Source organism: Orbicella faveolata, unplaced genomic scaffold (genome assembly GCF_042242905.1).
Source record: "Orbicella faveolata isolate gen_17 unplaced genomic scaffold, um_ofav_v1 contig_47, whole genome shotgun sequence".
Classification (NCBI taxonomy): Eukaryota; Metazoa; Cnidaria; class Anthozoa; order Scleractinia; family Merulinidae; genus Orbicella; species Orbicella faveolata.
The window spans coordinates 26,146,153-26,168,252 of NW_028301577.1; the positions used below are offsets into that span (position 1 = coordinate 26,146,153).

The following is a 22,100-nucleotide window of genomic DNA, read 5'->3' on the forward strand; positions in this document are numbered from 1 at the left end:
TGTCTGCACAAGACTTGTTTTCAACCCTATGCAGGGCGCTTTAAAATACCCGCATCTATCAAGCGAAGCACTAATGGTGACGCTTAGCTTTTTAAATACATTATAGATGCGTTTAAGGCACACAAGTTGAATGAGTCATAAGCAATTGGATGAATTAACTGACACTTGTCAAAAAAATCTGCAGCTTGATTCTCAGCGGTTGTTGTGTCTTCTTGGAGGACCTTCTCCTGTCTGTTTCTAAGCTTTGAAGCCATCCTCGAGAGGAAGGATTAAACGTGGCAAGGAGTCAGGAACTCATCACAGGTGAACCGCCTAATTCCTGGCCTCACCTTTTGAGCGCCTCATCTTTTGTGCTACAGTAATTGCTTCGACTTTTATGACCGTTTCCTGACCCGAGAAAAACTTTTCTTGCGCACTGCTTCGCAGTCTGTTGCCTTTCGCAGCATTTGATGGCATTTCGGGCAGCGAAAGACACAAGTATAATGCTGAACAAAAAAAACACAAGGAAGAGACTTTTTATTGGAGTTCTATCCGTATTCTATTTGTAATAAATGAAATTTCTCGTCAAAAACTAATGGCTGTAAATGAGATTAGGATAGTTGTTTACAAATATAGTGTGGAATGTTGTGCCTCATCTCTCTGCAGACACAAAGGTTGCCATGTAAGAAATTCGTGTTAAACGGTGCAGAATTTGGGACACATTTCATTCTCTGTTTATTTCTCCAGCCCCGTCTTTATCTATCTATTCAGTGTAACAAGTGTGGGCTTCGAAATTACTAACAAGGAGTTACGTTACCTAACCTTAAAACCCCTAAAATCTGATACAAAACTTTCATATTCCACCGTGATATAAGTACTAAGAGTCCAGAATAAATGCTTATAGCAGTTGACATACATTTATTTTATCCTAAATAGCTGACCATTGTTGAGGCCCCATAGTGCGAGGGGGGAGAGGGGGGGGGTGTCGGTGTATCCCTTATCCTGTCAATTTTTGTCCTAAATATTTTGTAACCTGTTAAATCCAACTCAACGATTTCCTACTCAATTAATGTCCTGTTTTATCTGATCTAAAGAGCCTCTACCCCATTAATATTTCTCCTAAATTTCTTGCATCTATTAACTTTTTACCCAAATATCCAGTATCCTGAAAACCCCTAATAGGGCCTCACTGATCAACTGATAAAGCTGATCAAGATACACAGATCATAACCTTTTGACCTGATACTGTCTATCGTTTCCTTTTTTCTTTTTTTTCTTTTTTTTTTTAAATACACGACCCCCCCCCCCCCCCCTTCACCTACCCTGCAAAAATAACCTAGAAAATACCTGCAAGCAGAAGCTCATGTTCAAATCATTCTGGGAAAGCCAGTAACTAGTTTAGCCACAGAAATGCGCAAAATGGCTTTAATGTCGGTTACATTTTCACTTCCTACCCACCCTACCCCTACCCGTTGGAATGCGCATTTGTCAAATGTAACGCAATCTGTGGAATAATGGCGGATGCATAACAGATCAAAACAGAACTGAGCTTAAACGAGTTCTTGATGAGAATCCTCGATTAAGAGGAGGATTTTAAAGGCTGCTAACAGACTTCTGGGTCAATTAGGATCTCAGAAAATTGTTAAACTTCTTGTAAACGGCGGCTTATGAGGCGAAAGACAAATAATATTGATAGATGTTATGAAGTGGGCTTCGGAGAGTTGAAATCTGCTTAACCGTGGCGATGTCTGAGAGTGATTTCGTACACTAATCACCGAAAATGTGGCTGAAACAGACTGGAAATATAACATGAGGCATCGTGGAACATCCAGTTGTCGACATGTCCCGAGGTAAGTGGAATATGTCATTATTTTCTTTGTGCATCGTTATTTTTACGTTATTATGCTAATTAAGACGGCGGTCTTTGTTGACAAAAGCACAGCTTAAACTTCTTCTTCTAACATTTTACAGTTTTAACTGCCCCAAAATTTTATTGCATGTTTTTACAGGTGAGACATTGCTCTTTAAGTGGAGGGTAGTTTTGGGATCTCAAGTGATGTACTTTTGGCGATATTTTCCTTTAAACTTCGCCTTTTTTGTGGCGCTTCATCAGTAGTCCGAAAGGGAAGAAATTTAAAATTCTGTAGAAAAATCAGGTGATGATCAAATTGCCAAAACAGCCTCTCAATGGAACAAGAAACATTTGCTTGTCTCGAATAAAGGGTTTTTACCCGGATTTAGATCGTTTTCTTTGTATGGCAAATTGTTAAAAATGTGCCCTAAAATGGCCGCTGAAAGCCCTCTCAGAGGGGCAAAACCAAGATGGTGGCCCCAGCGCTAAAATACGAATCGGATTGAACTGAAAGTTATATTTTTGTGAATCACTTATCTAGACCATTCATCTGAGAAAGTTTGAGGAATTTGATTTTTACTGGTCCAAATGGCCATAGTTGAAAATTACAGAGGGCACCTCTTAAGTATGGGTTATTGACCAAGTGTGAGGTCAAGATGGCTGGATATTGGCCAAATTCTTTTTTTTTTGCGTGTTTATGGACCGAGACGGAGTTGAGGTCCAAAAACTCGCAAAAAAAAGAACGAGGCCAATATCCAGCCATCTTGGCCGAACAAGCTTAGTCAATAAAGGATTTATTATATGGCTTTCGGGGAAATTTTTCTTGCGGGACACGGCGGGTATTCCCGAGCGGGCAAGATAGCTTCATCTTGCCCGCTCGGGTAGCCAATCACAGCGCAGGATTTGATTCATCTTGCCCGCTCACGGAGCTAGCCATATAATAAATCAAGTTAAATATAGAAATGATTCAACTTAAGATGTTCTTTGAAAATTACAGTCCATAAACACTTTTAAAAAGTAGGAGGAAAATCCTTACGTCTAAGTCTAAAGGCAAACTATTCCAAAGTCTGCAAGATCTAACCAAGAAGGACTTTCCACCTTGTCTCACGTATATACTTAGGACAAACTAAGTTAAAATTAGCATATCTAGTATTTCTGGTATAAACGCGATTATTAACTGTAAAATTTTTGTTTAAATATCTGGGTAAAGTACACTGAATCCATTTCAACTCACTAAATAACTGTGCAGATGGCGAATCGTTATTGGCTGAACAAATAAACCTAGCCGCCCTTTTTGCAGCTTCGAGTTCAAGACCATATTTTAAGATTCTTTATCACAACATGACCAGATAATCATGGCGTAAGTTATTATAGGATTATTATTATTATTATTATTATTATTATTATTATTCTGGAAGCTGAGCCATTATATTGTCTTTTCATCTCACGTCATTTATAACAAAGGATTAATACAGTCTTCTTATTATAGCTCGTAACTTAATAAGTTTTTCAATATTTGTTTGCTTTGTAACTATTCGAAGATTTGTAAATAAAATTATAACAACTATTATTATTATTTTTATTATTATTATTATTATTATTATTAGTCTTGACCAATAATGATTTCTTAAAACACAAATTAAGCAAGCGAATATTAAAGTTAAGTTAAGAGCTGACGTTTCAGCGTCATCGTGACACTATTCTCACTTGAAGAGCTTGCAATCCTTTGTTATTATGCTAATTTGTAGAGACTCTTAAGTATAGAAATCAAATCTTCGCATTTATTTATTCACTTTGCCTTGAGAATGGTGTCACGATGACGCTAAAACGCCGGATATATATTAACTTTAATATTCGCTTGATTATGTTTTAAGAAATTATTATTATCATTATTATTATTAATATTATTATAATTATTACTTGGTTTTAGTTGGAAATGAGAACCAGCAACGACCGGCCGATCAGAGAAGCTGGGGCCCCGGGGCTGAAAGCAATAACTCTGGTAGCCCCAGGCGGGAGGACGCGGCCGGCTTTACTAAGCGAACGGCGAATTCCTGTGATCGTATCAGACTTTTAGCCTACGTGTATATTACTACTGCTCTGACGTTTTAATTTTCTTTAAAAGTTTGTAATTTCGAGTTAAACATCCTGAATACCACAAGACAGATTTTCTGCGGTGTTGTTTAAGTCAGGACACACTGGTGCATGTTCTTCGCAGGATGATCCGCTGGACGCTGACATTGCAGACGCATCGTAGTAAGGTTGATCTTCATCCACCTGGTCCATGTCCAAATAAGGAGTGTCTCTTTGCATCCAGTCCTCTAGATCTTGGCACAGCTCGGTAAAGGTTGGTCGCGTGTCCGGATTGTTTGCCCAGCAACTTGTTATCAAATGATAGCTGTGTTGAGAGAAGACCGAGAGAGACCGTTTTAGAAACATTCTGTTCAAGTCTCGGAATCGCTCTCATACGAACACCCCTCAAAATCTTAGGTCCCGCAGCTATTGGATTATTCAGACTTGGTAGAAACTGCCCTTAGCGTAGTCCATGCGAATTCATAACCTTTATTCTTTTGCTGGTCCGAAATATTATTTTTCGATTTAAGATTCCACCTAGTTTACACTTCGACTTTCTTTCTGCAAAATAATGACTCAAAACTCATCAGGTAATTATATAAGTTACTCTTCTCTCCAACTTCAACAACAGAAATGACTCACAACTCCTCTGAGCATGTATCTGGTTTTTCCATCCTGTATCCTCTTTTTAGTAGTCTCATAAGTTCTCTGTTTCTGATTCCGGGATAAGGGAACCCTCCTGAAAAATGAATCAAGCTCACCTTTGACTCTGAGAAAAACTGAAATTTTATTCTATGTTTCATATCGCTTGATTTCCAGTCCAGATTATTCAGACCTCTGAATAAAATTCAGTATCCAGTAAGATATGCTTTTAACAAATTACATTTGAGAAGAAAATAAAGCGTGACTATTTCTAAAATGACTCCAACTTATCTTAAAAGCTACACTTTATCTAAAGCTTTCTTTCTGCTTTTCCAATAGAATCAGCCCTTTTCACGGTTAGTTTTTCTCGCGGCGAAAATTTCGGGTTGAAAATAGCTACCAAATAACCCGAAATCTCCTCACGTACATGCTAGAGAATACTGTACTGCAAGCGAGAAACGTTGTCCACGAAAAGGGCTATTGTAATGGTACGGGAGATTATGATCATGTTCTCGAGTGGTATCAACAGCTAATCGAGTTTGATTGAGTCACGGTTCATACTTTGAGACTTTTTGACAAAGATGCAGTCCGAGACAAAATATTATTTTATACCACGGTGAGCTAGATCAACAAGCCTGATGTGCTGTTAAAGCGAACCAGAAAGGTACCTACGATTATTACATATCGTATCCAAATTCGACCAACTTCTTGGTCGCGGCGTTATAGGGTCTGTGACTCGATAAATCAGAACACCAGGATAGAAGACAAGATCTCTGCTCATTGGCAAATTGCCAATTTGGACGCGGTAAATACTTCTTACTAACCAAGTTTGAGGTCCGTACTGTGAGTTATGGACCGCTTAGTGCTTGGTCCATAAATAGATTGGGAAAAAAACGAGGATCCATGACTTACAGTATACGTACTGACTGAGAAGACGAGGTTAGTAAGATATTTATTGTATCCCTACCGCGTGTCTGACGGGTTCGGGAACGATCTTTATTCTCTTGTGAATATGCAGACCTCCCAAAAGCATCTCACAACAGTAGTTTATGCAAATTAATGTTTTTCTTTTTGGAGGAGGGGTGGTGGCAAACAAACTAAAATATGGGCAATTGGAAAATAGAAAATTCACGGCTTCAAATTTCTAACTCACGTCGAAAGCAAAACGAGTCACATTGAAATCGTTGTTAAGTCATTAGCACGTTTTAATACACAACTTAAAGTAAAAGAAAGTTTTTAAACCTTTACTTGCTATAAAAGTTACGAACACAAGGCGATAAATCACGAGACATTTTGGCAACAAAAACAGCTTTAATTTTTAGCGGGCTAAATTGACCAATCACAGCGTGCATATTAACTGAGAGATTTAATATTTTTTTAATTGTGTATGCCGCCACCATTATTTCAAAATTGTCCAAAATATTACAGGGCAGTTAATTTCGATGACTACAGGCAGCTGATTCACAGATTTTCGGGTATAGCTTTGTTTACTTATGAAACAGATCGCTTTTTTCAACTAATTTGAAAGGAAAAACATACCAAGAGTCGCAATCTCCCAGAGTAAGACTCCATATGACCACCTAAATAGGAAATATTGAATGAGATAGTTAAAGTTACAAACTATTACAAAAATGGTAAATTGTGATCTGGGATATATCGTAAAGAACCCTGCTCAATTTATCATAGGCACCGGGTAGACAGTTCTTTGTCGTAAAAAACTGAATATGCTTCTCAATGCGTCTATAATGGAGGTAAAAGTTTATCATCTTTATATTTATAACCATACCATGACGTTTGAATCATTACTGTCACATATGAACCTAAAAGATGTTTAGCGCTGCTTTCCTTAAAAACGCGTTACTGTTCCCCCTCCCCACCCAATACAATGTTGAAAATCAGAAGAAATTGGAGGTAGTAGTTTTCAACATTGTATCGGGGGTGGGGGACGAGGTTAGGCAGGTGAAGTTGTATTCGCGTCTGGCGTGTGCGCAAAAGCGCCAAAAGTGCAAATTTGTCTCAAGACTTTTGTCCATGTTGTAGGTTGAAAGACTGGACATGTGTCACATACAGCGTGGGTTTATAGCGTCCTTCTTTGATATTGGACATCCATGTTATGGTCAGTTGACACCTGTGAAAACAAGGTATCCGCTAACCAGTATAGTTATATCGCGGGCTCAAGCGTAGAGCTCATCGATGTCACGTGTTTTTTTTCTTTTTAAGTTAAGCGTTGACCAAGTGCTGTTTTCAATTAGATAGAGGCCTCATGTCAGGTTAACTTGTTGTAATCAGGGCCGGGTTGTTCGGAAGCCGGTTAACGCTGACCCAGGATTAAAAGTTAACCGAAGTATGAATTGTTCATGTAATGTTTTTTACTGCTTTTTGTGTGTGTGTGTGTGTGTATTTTGAGATTATTTAAACTCAAAACAGAAGGCCAAACAATATACAGAAAGCCCCACCGAAAAGCCACAAAACTCAAAATTCTCACTTATACTGGATTAGCTTAATTGGGCTTTGAACAACCCGGTCCAGGAGCTCCGCTTTTAGGCTTGGCTAAATTTATGTATTAATAATAATCAACTTTATTTATCGAGTGTGACACAGAACAGTAGATATACTGAATCAAAGGCCCTTTATACCTGTCTTTCGTATTGATTAACCCGCAAGTTGTCTGAACCATTTTTATCTACCACCCTTCGATCACAGGAACCTTACATTAGGAAGGCAAACAATGGTTACACAAGAATGTACCCAACTCACAACATATCCTCGTGTCAACGTGACGTTGGTCACGTGGGCACCTAGGCGAAAAAAAAAAGTGGCCCTCATATGAATATTTACAGAATGAAACAGGTGAACTATTAAAACTTAACTATTAAAAGTTTGTCTTTTGCAATCCGTGTTAATCTTCTCCATCCTTGACCATTCTTGTTCATTTTGTGTTTATTATTATCTATTTGGTATTTTTCTCTTACCAAAGTACTATTTTCAGGTTTCCTTCAACGTTTAAAGGTATATTTGTACGTGGCCAAAATAACTCAAAATTTCGTGACTGAGCTCCTTTAAAGGTGAAATTAAATTCACTTACACGTCACTTTTCACGGTAAAAACACCATCACTGATAGCTTCAGGTGACATCCACCTCACTGGAAGTCTCTTATGTTGACCCGTTCCGCGATACACATTCTCTGTCATGGTGCTTCGAGCCAAACCAAAATCAGCTACTTTGACAATCTTTTTTTCGCAGACCAAGACATTGCGAGCGGCCAGATCCCGATGAATAATATTCCTTCCTGACAAATATTTCTAAGAAAAGAACCATTGATAATCGCTGTGGATGCTAACCATTTACCCATGGTAAACATCTGAGTCTTTAAGAGAGTGGTGGCGATAAGTTGGTTAGGGCCAAGGCCCCCCGTGGGGAGACACTTCTAAAAAGGACAGGGGTGCTTAACACTCTGAGAGTCACCAAAAAGGCTATTTAATCAAAAAGGTACAACAAGTACTCCTGTCCTTTTTACATAGGAATCCCCCGGAGCGGGGTCAAGGTAAGGGCAATAACAGTAAGGGCAATCCCCTCTGAAGTTAAGGAAGTGGCAATCACAAGGGTTTGACGCTTGGCGTTTGACACCATCAAGAAAGTTCGATCAAGTTGTGGTTGTTAATTTTTACTCACCATTCCCTGTGCTACTTGCCAGGAGAAGGACAACATGTCTTGGGAAGTCAGAGAATCGTGTTCATCTTCGTCGTCATTTTGTTCTTGATCCTCGTCGGCCATCAAAGACTGAGCGCTGTTATTTCTTATGTCAATGCTGCTGTCAGTCCTCGAGAAAGCAACGTTAAGTTGGCCAGTGTCATTTCCACCAGTCTCATTCTGCTGTAGGAGTTTAGGAAAAAGATAACTCATTGATAACAGAAGGACTTATGGGTAGAAGAAAAAAGGAAATAGTGAAGAAGTCATGCTTTGTTTATAGAGCCGAGAATTTATTGTCTCGTCAGACATGTAACTGTCGCCATGACCAATGACTGAGATTTCGTTGAAGAGAAAATGAAGGGTGAGAGAGTGAATCTCCAATATAGGCCATTTTCCCCAAGGGGATTCCTCTCAAGCTATTATTAAACATGGTACCTAGTGCCTCCGTGGATAATCACGGTCACTACATGCGTGGCATGATCTCTTGAAGGATGAAAATGCGCACTAAGTCGCTTGAGCTGTCCACGTGAGCTAAAGCATTGCCTGGAATTTCAGAAACCAACAGGAATCTAAAAGTAACTTCAGAGGGATACCTTGAAATTACGGCTTATTTGGGGGGTTAACTTGCTTACCCTTTATGCTCTCTTGTTTGAGAGCAATACCGAGGGAAATATTACTTACACTGCCTCCATTTTCCTGGCTCAGTAATATTGTTGGTGGCACTGGGGGCGGGTTCTCTCGTACCTGCAGGTATGTCCCGTCCGTGAGTTCAGGGTCTTTCATCTGAAAATAGGCCGAAGGCCAATAAAAATCGCCTAAATCAAATCAAACTCGCGTAACTACGAAATATAAGGAAAAAAACACATAGAGGAAAACTGCTTTTAGGTCCGTTTAAGGGAATGTGCGCCATATCATAATCTCCTCGCTATTTGACCATTTAACAATTAGACCCGCAGCCCGTAAGGGCTACGGGTCAATAGCTGTTGACCCGTGGCCCTTGAGGGCGAAGGGTCTAATTGTTTTAGTATCACCCAACTAGTCGGACAGAAAAGGTAATAATAAAGTTAGCAAATGCAAGTTGAAGAAATATTTGTTTGGAAATAAAACGAAAGAAAACGTCACGCTCGATGGCGCCAATTTCGCTACTCGAGGACTATTACCAATAGTCCCCTAGTAGCGTAGCCAATCAAAATGCAGGATCTGCATTAGTCCACTAGTTGGGTGATACTAATATTGTTTATTTCAGAATTCAGCCGCCTGTACTTTGATGTCGAAGAACAAGTACCTGCGGTACTATCTGGACATCTTCCAATTGTTATTCTCCAATCAGTACAAAGCACGAGCAGTCCGATAATTTGACGTCAGCTGTCCTAACAATAAACAGTTATTGGACGAGGTTGAGCAAAATATCGTGATTTGTCAGTGGAGAGCAGATAAATTTGGTGATCCGAGAGACACTGACAAATAACGATATTGTGTGATAACCGAATTGAATCATTGTTTAATCATTTGATCACCAAATTTGTTTTCTTATTTAAATCACTCTCTGACAGCTTAGGGGAGCAATCTTGCATACTTTTTTTTAACCAGAGATCATGGTTTTAATTACGCGTGAGCAGAATGTTATTTGCAGCAAAACGCATTTAGACGGTACTACGCATGAGCAGATCATTATTTGTAGGCAGTCATTTGCAGGTCCTGTGGTTGGCAATCGGCCGATGAAAAGGAAGAAAATTGCATCGAATGATAACAATCCTTTATGTCCATCATGGGACACTTTTTTCAAACCATTTCTATACTACACTACACAGATATGCTACAACTTTTACCTTTGTTCTTCGTTCTCTCAAATAAGAAAGCAAGTCTCCTTTCTCTGCAAACTCCACGACGAGGAAATTTGGTGTGGACTTGGTACAACAGCCAATCAAACTCACGATGTTCTTGTGTGAACCAACAGCTTTCATCAGTTTAATCTCATCTAAGAAATCGCTTTTCTGCTCAGGACTAGGATCGTCTGTGAAAATTTTAAGTGTAGTTACCTTAAAAGTGACACAGTGGCCGAAACTTATCGAGTCACACCAAATTTGTTTGGGATTAGTCATTGACAATAGGCTGACATGGGCAATGCATGTAGACCATGTGAAGAAGTCTTTTGCCCAGAAAGTGGGCGCATTAAAAAAGATGAGGAAGCTTCCCGTCAAAGTACGTGCTGGAGGAGATTTACTTCAAATCTATTTTACCAGCGGTAACTAACGGTATTGTGGTGTGGGGAACTGCAGTTCTTCTATTACGGACTCTTTAAACCCTGTTCAAGCAATAGCTGTACGAGTTATCTACCAGGATGAAAGCCTTGCAAAGCTAAATTGGCTGCCAATTTTATATATATATGAAAGAAGACTTCTTCTCCTGATGCATGATGTTTTGAATGATAAAGCCTTATATCACCCTTTTAATTTGAGGTTAAAAAACAGACCATCTCGTAGGGGCGGTTTACAGATTGAAATCCCTAGGGTGAAGCTTAAATACAAAGTGGGAAAGGAATCAGCACAATACAGAGGTCCAGTAATCTGGAACTTAATTAATAGGCTGGTAAATTTCAATCATGGCAAACGTTCAAAAAGACAGTTTTAAAAATATTTTACGTAGGCTCTCACAAAACATAAATAGCTTCTCATTCGAAGTATCCATGATAGCTATGAAAGTCTACGGACTTCATTTTATTGATTTGATACTGAATTTATTTTGAATCTGATTGTGGTCAGTTGTACATTTAGCTACCATATGGTAATTTTATAAATTATTTTGTTCATTATTTCACATTTTTTAGTCAATTGTAGGTCCACATCAGCCTCACTGGCTGCCAATCTTTGATGATGATAACATAATGGCCCTGGCCAGGGCTGAACCGGACTGTAGGCCCAACTCACCAGATTAAAAGTTATCTTGTTTCTACTTACATTATTTCTATCTTCGAGAATCAGGTATGCAAGACATTGCCAAGCGTCAAACGCCGTGCAAGCGACTCTATAAAGCTTATGTATTGAAGACATTAAAGGAGCTACGTCACGGTTTGCCCATCTTGAAGAGTTTATCCTAAATTTTTCACGTTCACCGTTTGTGATCCGTGTTAATCTTCTCCATCCTTAACCATCTTTGTTCCCCTATAGTTTAATATTATCTCTTAAGCGTTTTACTGCCTTGGTAAACCATTGTTTTCAGGTACCCTCCAATTTAAAGATAATTTTGTACGTGGCTAATTAAGGTTAAGGGTGGTCCTCACAGAAGTTCTTTACCAGGAAGAAAAGTTCTCTCTCCTAGTCAGGTTGACTCAACATCCATTCCATAACTCTTTGTAACTTACCTTGCAGCACCTTCACCGCTACAGCTGTTGTAGATTTTAAACTTTTCTTCTTTGATAAAGGCATTTTCATGGTTCCTTTGTATACTTTTCCAAAGGCGCCCTGACCAAGCTCTTCGGATATGATGACGTCATCGCTCTTTACCTCCCAGGCATCATACGGGTCTTTTTGCTTTTGTAATTCGTTGTTGTTTTTGTTTTTACTGCAACATCAATTTTTAATGTTCAAAAAAATATTCAAATGTTGTGTTTTTCGTGGTCAATGGGGTTGGCTACACCTAGCTAGCTCGAAGGCATGCCACTTAAACTGAAAGCGACAAATTCATCGACTAAACATAATAGGCTTAAAAATGCCAACTGACGGGAGGCATAGCAGTTGACTATTTACGAGGATGACAGAGGGGTTGAACTTGGGTTTACTAAGAAATAACACCAGGCTAATTGGCCAGAGGGGGACTAGCTCTCAGGCACGCCGAGAAGAGCTAAAATCCCAAAGAAATGCGTGTGCTGGAAATAATATAATGCCACGGAATAGTAATGTATGTATTGTATTTAGAGCGAAAAAGCGGTTGCACGGACGTGGCATAAGCATTGAGCATTGATGGTAAAGTTGTTTCTTGAGAGGAGGGGGAAACAGAGTGCAAAATATTGCAAAATGTGTCTAACATTAGCCCAGGGAGAGTCTTATTTCAGAAGGTTACCGTATGTCATTTCGCTCATATTTGGAGAAAGCAGAACGATTTATTACCGGTCGGGAAGGAAATTGTATTTCAATGGTTAGGCTTAAGTACAGATGGAATTTTGACCAGCCTCTCGAGTGTTTAGATTAGGCTATATATGTAAACACGAAAAAAGTACTCTATTTCTTTAAAAAAATATTTCTCAAGGAAACGCGTGAATCGAAAACGTCACCGCCATGTTTACGGTTCTCATCTGAAAACTCCTACTGACCAATGAGAGCGCGCGTAGCATTATAGTTATTTTATAAAGAATAATTTGAACCTTCTCTGTCTCCGTCTTCTCCAAATGTAACAAGGAACAGCTAGTCCAATGAATCCAACTGTCACGCCAGCACTAACAGATATAATGACCACGACCAGGGTAGACAAGCTGTTTGTATCCGTGCTTCTAAGTTGAGTAGCACTGGGCGCTGTTGAAGACGTGGACTCATTTTGAAATCTGGTTATGTTGCTTTCTAAAGTAAAGGAAATTAAGTTTCTTTAATTGAAAATCTCTTGGTACCTTATTTGGAAAGTGCTTTTTATACAGTCGAACCTCCAGTGAGCGACAACCCAAAATGTCAGGCCTAGGTGGTCGCTTACGGGAGATGGTCGCTTACGAGAGCAAAGAACACATTGGGTCAAAATTTTGCTTCATTGGCATAAGGTAACTGCAGAGACTTATCCATGCTTTAATTGTTTTATTCATGTGAAAAGTTGACTTTGAGAAAAAATCTGATACTTCCCATTGAGAAATTTCCGTCCCTTGTACTATTCAGGAATGCGATAATGTCACAACAAATTATTATCCAATTTTCGCTCTAAAATTTGTCCATTGGTAGCTTGCGGGAGATTAAAAACGAAAAAATTTAAAATTTTTAGCCCTAAAAATGGTCGCGGTCACTTACGAGAGGTGGTCGCATACAAGGGGTTCCAAATAAAATGATTAAACTTGGAAACTTTTGTTATTTTGGAAAACTGGTCGCTGATGAGAGGTGGTCGCTTAAGAGAGGTAGTCGCAACCGGAGGTTCGACCATATATTTATTTAGAAACTTTGATCTACTATCATAACCCTGTTTTATTTTGAACCGAAAAAGAGTAATTCCTTGGGAGAGAATATTCGTGCGAGTGCTTATGGGATTGTTTTGGGGGACACAATTATAATGGATGGAACCGCGATTGTGAGGAACGCTGAAAGCGGGAGTGAATTCAAGCTTATAAGCTAATTGTAAGTTGAGAAATGATTAGGTATCAGAAGCCATCTGCCTCGCAGCTGAGTATTGTGACGTCTCCTGTCTTCTGCCTTAAGTTTCATTTCATCACGGGGTTGTTTTCTCTTCACAATTACCTTTTCTAGAATTGTAGGAAAGCTTGAATTAGTTATGGTACTAAGTCTAGACTAAAAGTTCATCTTAGAGTACCTCTCTCTTGGTATTCCTCTAACAGTTCCGAAACAAAATATATTTTTGCAGATCGTACGATGCTGGAGAGAATTGGCACTTATTCTTCTGGAGTTTTTGTCAGGTTGTTTTCCACCCGAGGGGGGGGGGGGGTCTCCCATTTATAAGGGACGGAGTTGCTCGTCGAAATTTTGGAAATAAGCCCTAAGAGGTACCAAGATCCTGTTTTGTGGCCGTGGATTGAAATTTTTTTCACCCCTAAGAGTACCAATTCTAAAACAACACATTATTTCCTGTCAAAATTTTTCGGCTCAATACTCCAAAAGGTACCGCAAAAGCTCCCGCTCTGGACTATTTGAGGCGGGGGGACGTTTTTGACACCAAGACGTACCAAAACCGCTTTTTTCACCCTTAAAAGGTACGACGAGCACCTTGTCTTTATATGGGAGTTCCCCTCCGGGATTTTCTTTTCTTGGTAGCTCTTTGCGCCTGAAGAATCGGACTGTTTTCTGATTTAACTTACCTTCTGGAATAGTAGTGAAAAGTAAAAGAAATCCTTTTCTTTCTTCAAGTTCATCTGTGTGGAATGTCAGCACAGCATAGTCGCCAGTAACAAGAGCTGTCTGTCCGGTTTTCTTTCCACAGTGTTTACCAAGGTTGAGGTTGTTCTCGTTATTAATCGAAGTAATCATCAAATAGTCATATCTGCCGGCAAAGATGCGTGTCTACATTAATTACGTAAGTAAGAGCCTTAGTGAACCAATATGTTTAATTGTCAATGCCTGAAGCGATTGTTTATGTACATTGACTTCCCATGGTATTTCACTATGGCTAGCTCCATGAGCGGACACGATGAACCGAATCCTGCGCTGTAATTGGCTACTCGAGCGGGCAAGATAGTACTTGTCGGTTCGGAGTTACCTTCTGTGTGCACCAAAGAAAATAGAGTTTTTTATTTCTCATTTAATAAATCCTTTATTGACCAAGCTTGTTCGGCTGGATATTGGCCTTGTTCTTTTTTTGCGTGTTTATGGACGTCGACTCTGTCTCTGTCTATAAACAAGCATAAAAAGAACCTTGCTAATATCAGCCATCTTGACCGAGCAAGCTTGATCTGTAACCCGCTGCCTGCAACAGGAAGGGTTAAAATGCGCTTGCGATTTTCGCTGTCAATCAAATTTCCCGCAATCAGCGTATTCAATCACTTTGTGTTTCACTAGTTTGGTACCATCATGACTTACTCGCAATTAGGCTCAGGTTCCACGTCAAAATCCTTAAAAATAATGTTCAATCTTGTGTCTTGTAGAATAGGAATCACATAGAAACATTCCGTTCCATTTTGATAGTTGTCTGGATAACCAGGACTTTTCAGAGTGTTGTTTACAACTTGGCCACAAGCTAATAAAACAAAGTAAACTAGTATAAACCCTCTCTTTAATGATGAACATGAATATCACATACAGTCGAACCTCCCGTAAAGAAGCACTCAAAATTTTAAGCCTAGGTGGTCGCTAACGAGAGCCTAGACCATATAGGTCAAAATTTTGCTTCATTTACATATGGTAAGTGCAGAGACTTACATCATGTTTTAAATGTTTTATTCATGTGAAAAATCAATTTCGAGAAAAAATCCGTTTCTTATCATTGAGAAATTTCCGTCTCTTGAGTCTCTTCGATAATGTTACAACACCTTATTATCCAATTTACGGTCTATTACCTTCCAAGTGGTCACTTACGGGAGGTTAAAAACAGACGAAAATTTCAAACTGTTAAGGCTAAAAGTGGTGACGGTCGCTTACACGAGGTGGCCGCTTAAAAGAGGTTCCAAATATAGTCATATGACTAGGAAACTTTTGGTATTTTGGAAAATGCTCGCAACCGGAAGTTCGAATGTAACGGCAACAACCGACAGTCGATCATTATTAATTTTACAGCGAATCGTGGTGTGTTTACTTAGTACTAATATATTGACTAATTTTTTGTAACATGCAAAGTTACCTCCAGATCGGGGACAACTGCAAAATAAAAGTTTGCTAAGGTAAAAAAAAAGGAAGAAAGTATCCTAACAAGGTAAAAATGAGATTAAAAAAATGAAGAAGGATTGTAGTAATTAATTAAACCACAAAACGTTAGTACTTTGGGCTAAACCGGTTTAAAATGCATCATCCGTGACTGTTGCCCCGGCACACCCACTTAGCCCCTGTTAAAACCAGTGATGTTGAATATACAAGATACAATAATTATTAAGACTAGAAAACCATATGGAATCTAAAGAAAAATTTTAAAAGCATTACGAAATAAAATTTTACCGTTTTCTGGTTGCTGAGTAGTCGTTCTGTTCCCTGTTTAAAACAGCTTGACGTTAGAATTCAACATTAAAATACAACAGGAAAATACAACACGCTTCAGCTCATGCCAAACATAGGCCCGCAATGATCGAAAGTTTAAATTTGGTATAAATGCTATGGTTATGATTATTTTCTTGAGTATCATGGTAGTTTGATATGTTAGTGTGTGGATAACAGATGTAAAGAAATGAAAGAAGAGCAGCCTTATCACGATAAAAAATGCTTTTTCGATATTTTTACCAGAGCAGAAAGGTTTTGGAAAAGGTTTTTGAGTTGAAGTGTGTCAGACTGGGAGTCCAGTCCAAGGAACTACTTTCCTCGAGAAAGATTTTATTCAGAAATGCGGTGCTTGATCTTCTTTTTCGTTCTTGCGGTGGAGATTCGGGCTTCGTACTTACCGATTTGAACAGCGGTGAAAACTAGCAGAAATCCTTGGTGTTGAAATTCTTCGTCTGAGTGAAATTTTATCACGACATAACTTCCATTGACAAGGACTGTGTGCCCAGTCATTAGACCACAGTATACGCCATACTTGTAGTTTTGTTCATTATAGATCGTCAAATGGTCAAACCTAGAAAGCAGAGATATATAACTTACGTTTAGCTTTCTTGAAGCCCGGTGTCTCACGAAGTAGGTTTTTAATTTAGGTCTCGCTAATCCTCCTGGGAATGAATATATGTTTGTTGTTGAGCACCAGTTAACTTAAAGGAGTTCAGTCGCGGAATTTTGAGTTTTTTTGGCGGCGTACAAAATCACTTCAAATTGAAGAAAACCTGAAAATATTAGTTTACTATGATAGAAAAACACCAAAGAGATTACAATAAACCATAAAGAAACAAGGATGGTTAAGGATGGAGAATATTACCACAGATAATAAACGACAAACTTACAAAATTTAGCCTAAGCTTTTCAAGATGCTCAAACCGTGACGTAGCTCCTTTAAGCCCTACAGTTTGAGTCTGAGCGGTTTGATCATCATTATCTTGTAAACTGAGGATCTTGTTAGTGTGATAGTAGAGGGATGTCTACCAAATGACCTAATTTTATCTATCATATTATGGAGCAATGAGGTGTCCATATTTCGCGCCTATGCTGTGATGTTAGGGAATCTGAAGGCTACTTACCCGCAAGACGCACCATCCTCTATGTAAAAATAGTTAAAGGTAACTTTCATGTCCATATCACGTGGAATGGGAACCACATATACACAGTCTGTGTTGTTTAGATAGTCGTTTGGATACCCAGGGCTTTTTAGTGTGTTGTCAACTACTGTGCCACAAACTATAAAAGGAAAACTCATTTTAAATTCTGACTCACGCAATTAAAGAATAAAAACGGCACAGGACACTGAATCGCCCGTGTACAGCAAAACCAACAACAACAACAACAACAGCAACAACAACCACAACCTTTGTATTAATATAAGTTACTTGCATGTAAAGTAAAAAAAAACAACAACAACACGGAAAGAACGTCAAAAACACGCAGACAAAAAAAAATAAAAAATAAATTATAATATCACTCGACACTATTAAATTGGGAAGTAGCTGCCCAGAATGCCCTCAATAGAAAGTTCTCTGTCCTAGTTCCCGTCAGTGCTACCTTGCCAAATTCCACTAAATATACAGATAAATTCGATAAAATAGATTCTACAGGGTGAAATGGAACTTTCAAGTGATTTGGGGACGGGGATTATAATTCATCAAATTCCATTTTGAAGACGTCAAGACATTGCCATGATTCTGGTGAAATTTTGAATTTTTGATTCATAATTATTTTCTTTTTAGTTGATATTTCTTCGCATTCACCACCATTGGCATTTTTTTCTTTCTATTGCAAGATAATAACGCAAATTTATAGCAAGTTCTTGGCCATAGTTATTAAAAACATGACCCTATCAGTCGGCGGGACACTATTAAAAGTTTGAAAACACTTTCTACGATAAAAAAGGATAAAAATAAATAAATATTTAATTTACCTTGGGTATTAGTTTGGCTTGACATAATGAACCGCGTACACAGCCACAAGATACCGAGAAAGACTGGGAACATTCTGTTCTTACTGTCTGGGTAGTGCCTTTGTAATTAGCTGGAACAAGATTAGATGTTAAATTCACTTGATAATTAGTTAAGGTAATTCTGTTTATCAATACACAAATTAGTGTGCTTCATGAAGATGTTAAGACGAAATCCGATAGAAAATCGAGCAATTTCAGTTCTTAGTGGACAAAAATCTAGTACCAGAAGAATTTTAAGTATTTTACAGTCCTTTTTACATTTTCTTAAAGCTTAAGGTATAAATAGCTGCCTGAAATAACAGCGAAAACAATTTCCCTTGGGAACGAAAGAAAAAAAATTTCAAAGTTCAGAGAAATTGTGCAAACACAGGCAAAATCTCATCATCAGTTTCATTTCACCAGTACTTTCAAGTGATTCACGCAAAGTTCAACATTTGTTTCCGACGTTTGGTGTTGCTAGAAATGATTTTGTTTGAGAAGATATTTAAAATAGTCGTGGTGAAGTTTGCAATACGATGCAAATAATATTGGTACAAAATTTTGTCCACTTGTTACTCGAACTTCTGGTGAACTCCGTCTTAATACAAAGACAGAAAGGACTTCATTAATACTACAGCATCTGTTTCAAAGTGACTGTTGGCGGCGTTGTTTGTGGGTTTCTGCACGCGGTGCCATTAGCCTGAACAGGCGGGCGGATATCTCTGGTCCTTCAATCTTTCTCACACACACGTCATGGTCACTTGACCGTAGATTTGTTTCAGCAAATCATGTTTATTTTTATATTATAATGTAGGTAGGACCCTGCGCGCGCCCTGATTGGTCAAAAACCCATGTTTAATCAGAGTATAAAACATAGAAAAAGCGTGTTATATTGTTTTAATGTTTATCGCCCCATAACCTCTATATCATAAAGCAAATGAAGAAGCCTAAGCCGTGTATTACACTGCCTGCGGCTTGTATTTTCTACATTTCTCTCGTGTTCTCAAATGCCCGTCGTGTTTCGTCACAGTGTAATACACGGCTTAAGCTTCTTTATTTGTTAAATGGGCACCTAGATTTTATTTTATCTATATTAGGTTTTTTATAACACTTACATTTTACTTTATAGGTGTCAATGAAAGAATAGTAGCTCTAGAATAAGAGTCGAGTTTCTTTTTTTTTTTTAATGATAACAGAAGCCGTGAACTCAGTCACGTCTGTTTTATCTTACAAACGTTTCAAATTTTGACCTACTGTAACAGGCATTTTGCTCTTAATAGCTATGAATAAGCGTAGCGTTAAGCTAGTAATTCAACTCCCGGCGAGGTTAAAATCTTTTTTTTGTAAACAAAGAAGCACTGCTTTCAAAAGGTTTGTTTTTAACCCAGAAGGAAATTTACATATGATCGTTTTTTTGCTAGCAACACGCCCAGCCTGCTTTCACGCATCTCTGACCGCAACTAACAACAAATCCAACAAAACTAGCCCATGATCATTTACTAATGGCCCTGTCGCCTTTGCTTCGAACCTTTCAGTTGATCATTCATAGCGAATGTAGAAGCTGATTACTCGTGACTTTACTTAAACAAAATACTGATATTGCACCGCCCTTGCTTTTCAACACTTAAGGGTTTGATCAATTATTTTTAGGAGTGGATAACAAACCAAGTCGGCTTTTGTTTATATACGTTTGTAATTTCTTTTACCGAGTTTACTGACTCAGTTTTAAACTCTGTGAGAACACTATACTGCCTTTACTGAGTAATGTGCCGGGTTTTCTAGCCATAGGTTATCATGACGAATCAAGTATTTGTTTTACCTCGTTACGACTGATTAGTGAGACAAAATATGCATGCGGGATATTAGGTCTGCCAACGTATTAACAAATTTGAGAAGAGATCGAGAGATTAGCTTGCAACACCAATGCTACTATAACAAATGTGCTGATGAATTTCATGTCTTCTATAATCTTTTACTTCGACCAGGTGTATCCAGGATAACCATATCAGTTTATTTGATAACAGCTCCACTGACCTTCCCACGTTAACTCAATGTAAAGTTCCTTTAATGATGTTGCCCTTTCAAGCCATAAAGTTTAGCCTACCTTTTAACCTTTCCTTTATCTAACTGCAGGTGAAATGCATCCTGTTTTTCCGCGGTTTTTGTCACTTGCAAAAGTCTTCAGTTCAGGTTTTTGCTTTCTAACCAAATTGCGGTTACTTCATGGTTTCTTAAAGATGATTTCCAGTCCGTACTGCGCACTCTCGAGAGTTTGTTTACGTTTTTTGTTTTGTTTCATGCGTGACGTCACAAAATGTGAACATTCCATGAGGTATAAATTCAAAGTCTCAAGTCAACCGCGATTATATATGGACGCGAAGCTTTAGCTTTCGTTTTTTCTCATATAACTTAATGAAACAACTTTGCAGCTGTAAAAATCAATGAAGCCTCAAAGATAAGTTACGTAGTTCGTAACGAATAAGATCGATTCGTCTTCTATCGAGTGAGGTTTTTTTATGTTTATCAGTAAAAATCTGGCTGCTGTGACTGCGCAATATACGGACTGGAAATCATCTTTAACAGTTACGTAAGCAAACTTAAAGTCCGACAAAGAGAAACAAAATGCGTGTTGTTCAATACAGAACAAGAATGAGGGAGGTTCGATTTATTTACAGAGGATGACGTCAGGTAAATTGTTGACCTGTCTTGTCATATAACTGTCCTCAATGTACACGTCTAAAAAAACAAAAGCATAAACAACGAAAACAAATTGAATTTTGGTTTCCCTTAAACTGGCTCGTTGCATGGCGAGAAACTGTGCTAGCTGATTGAAGAATCATAAAAGTTCATTGTGGAGTACTTTTCGGCACTCTATGCCATCTTGCTCAAAACTGTACTGCCTCTTCTGTTTCCAAATAAAAGAAGTACATTTATTTTGAAACTGGTTTCTACTCTCGTTGAATATATTTTTGCCGTGCAATTCACTTAAACTTAAACAAGCACTCGCTTTATTTTTTTTTTTTTTTTTTTTTTGACAAATAAGTTAAACACTTTAATTCTGTTACGGTTGCACGTTAACTTAACTTAATGTTCAAATGTTAATTTTCTTTCTGAGTCGAAGAAGTTTATTAAATAGGTCAGAGATAAATTTGACACAAGACTGATTTACGATTCTTCAGCGCAATTTACAGGTTTTGTAGAAAAAGTCTGTGCGAATGACTTCAGGGACGTCACAAACTGTTTTCGTTTCTGCAACATACTATATTCAAAAACTAAAATTTTACTTTTTTTGTTTTAATGAAAGAACAAAAATTCAATGTTGAGAACATTGTAGGTGAAGTCAAAAATTAAACTTGTGTTTGCTTAGTAACTCTTAATCAACCACGTTTCTGATGTACAAGTGAATATATGAAAGATCATATATTTCAACTGCTTAGAAAGATATGAAGATATGATTGATCTTCGCAGCTTAAGCAGCTGTGAAATTAAAGCCTGAAAAAAAAATTCAAGCTTTTACGGGATTCGAACCCATGACCTCTACGATACCGGTGCAGTGCTCTACCCCGGGTGCTCTACCAACTGAGCTATCAAGCCAACCGAAGGTCCCGAAAGGTTTTCGCACCCGGCAAGCCGTAGCAAAATCTCAAACCTTATGATTACAGAGCTGTTTTATTTACATATTCTGAATATAAACAGAGGTTCCGTTCCGTACAAGACGTTTCAGGTGTATGCACCTCTTTGTCTTTAAATACCGATTAACTAAAAATGGATTTTCGGGCCCGAAAAGTTTCGGGGGCTTTCGAGAAACGAGCCCCTGGTTACTTTGTGAGTTCGTATTATATACCCGTAAGAAGAAAAAAAAGGGTTTTTCAGGCAGGTGTTTTTCCACAAATGCTTAAGTTGACCATATAACTGCGATGATCAATCATGCCTTCACGTTCCTGATGTTTAAAGTTTAGAATAAAAATATTGTTTTCAACCAGTATATCATTTTCTGACTTATCCTGTACGTTAGACAGTATTCAATATGATTTCGATAAG

General features: G+C 38.3%; 1 protein-coding gene across 1 annotated transcript; it reads right to left on the reverse strand.

Annotated features, from left to right (window-relative positions):
- Positions 1-1,825: 1,825 nt before the first annotated feature.
- LOC110068790 (uncharacterized) lies at positions 1,826-20,362 on the reverse strand. The gene is made up of 16 exons (XM_020776199.2): positions 20,164-20,362; positions 18,042-18,151; positions 17,188-17,344; positions 16,462-16,634; positions 16,025-16,057; positions 14,957-15,113; positions 14,239-14,420; positions 12,598-12,790; positions 11,599-11,798; positions 10,067-10,251; positions 8,919-9,020; positions 8,220-8,420; positions 7,632-7,849; positions 6,086-6,126; positions 4,547-4,643; positions 1,826-4,229 (listed from the first exon to the last, which is right to left on the reverse strand). Exons 2-16 carry the CDS (start codon positions 18,112-18,114, stop codon positions 3,971-3,973), a joined length of 2,271 nt encoding a protein of 756 aa, XP_020631858.2. The 5' UTR covers positions 18,115-18,151; positions 20,164-20,362; the 3' UTR covers positions 1,826-3,970.
- Between the last annotated feature and the right edge of the window lie 1,738 nt (positions 20,363-22,100).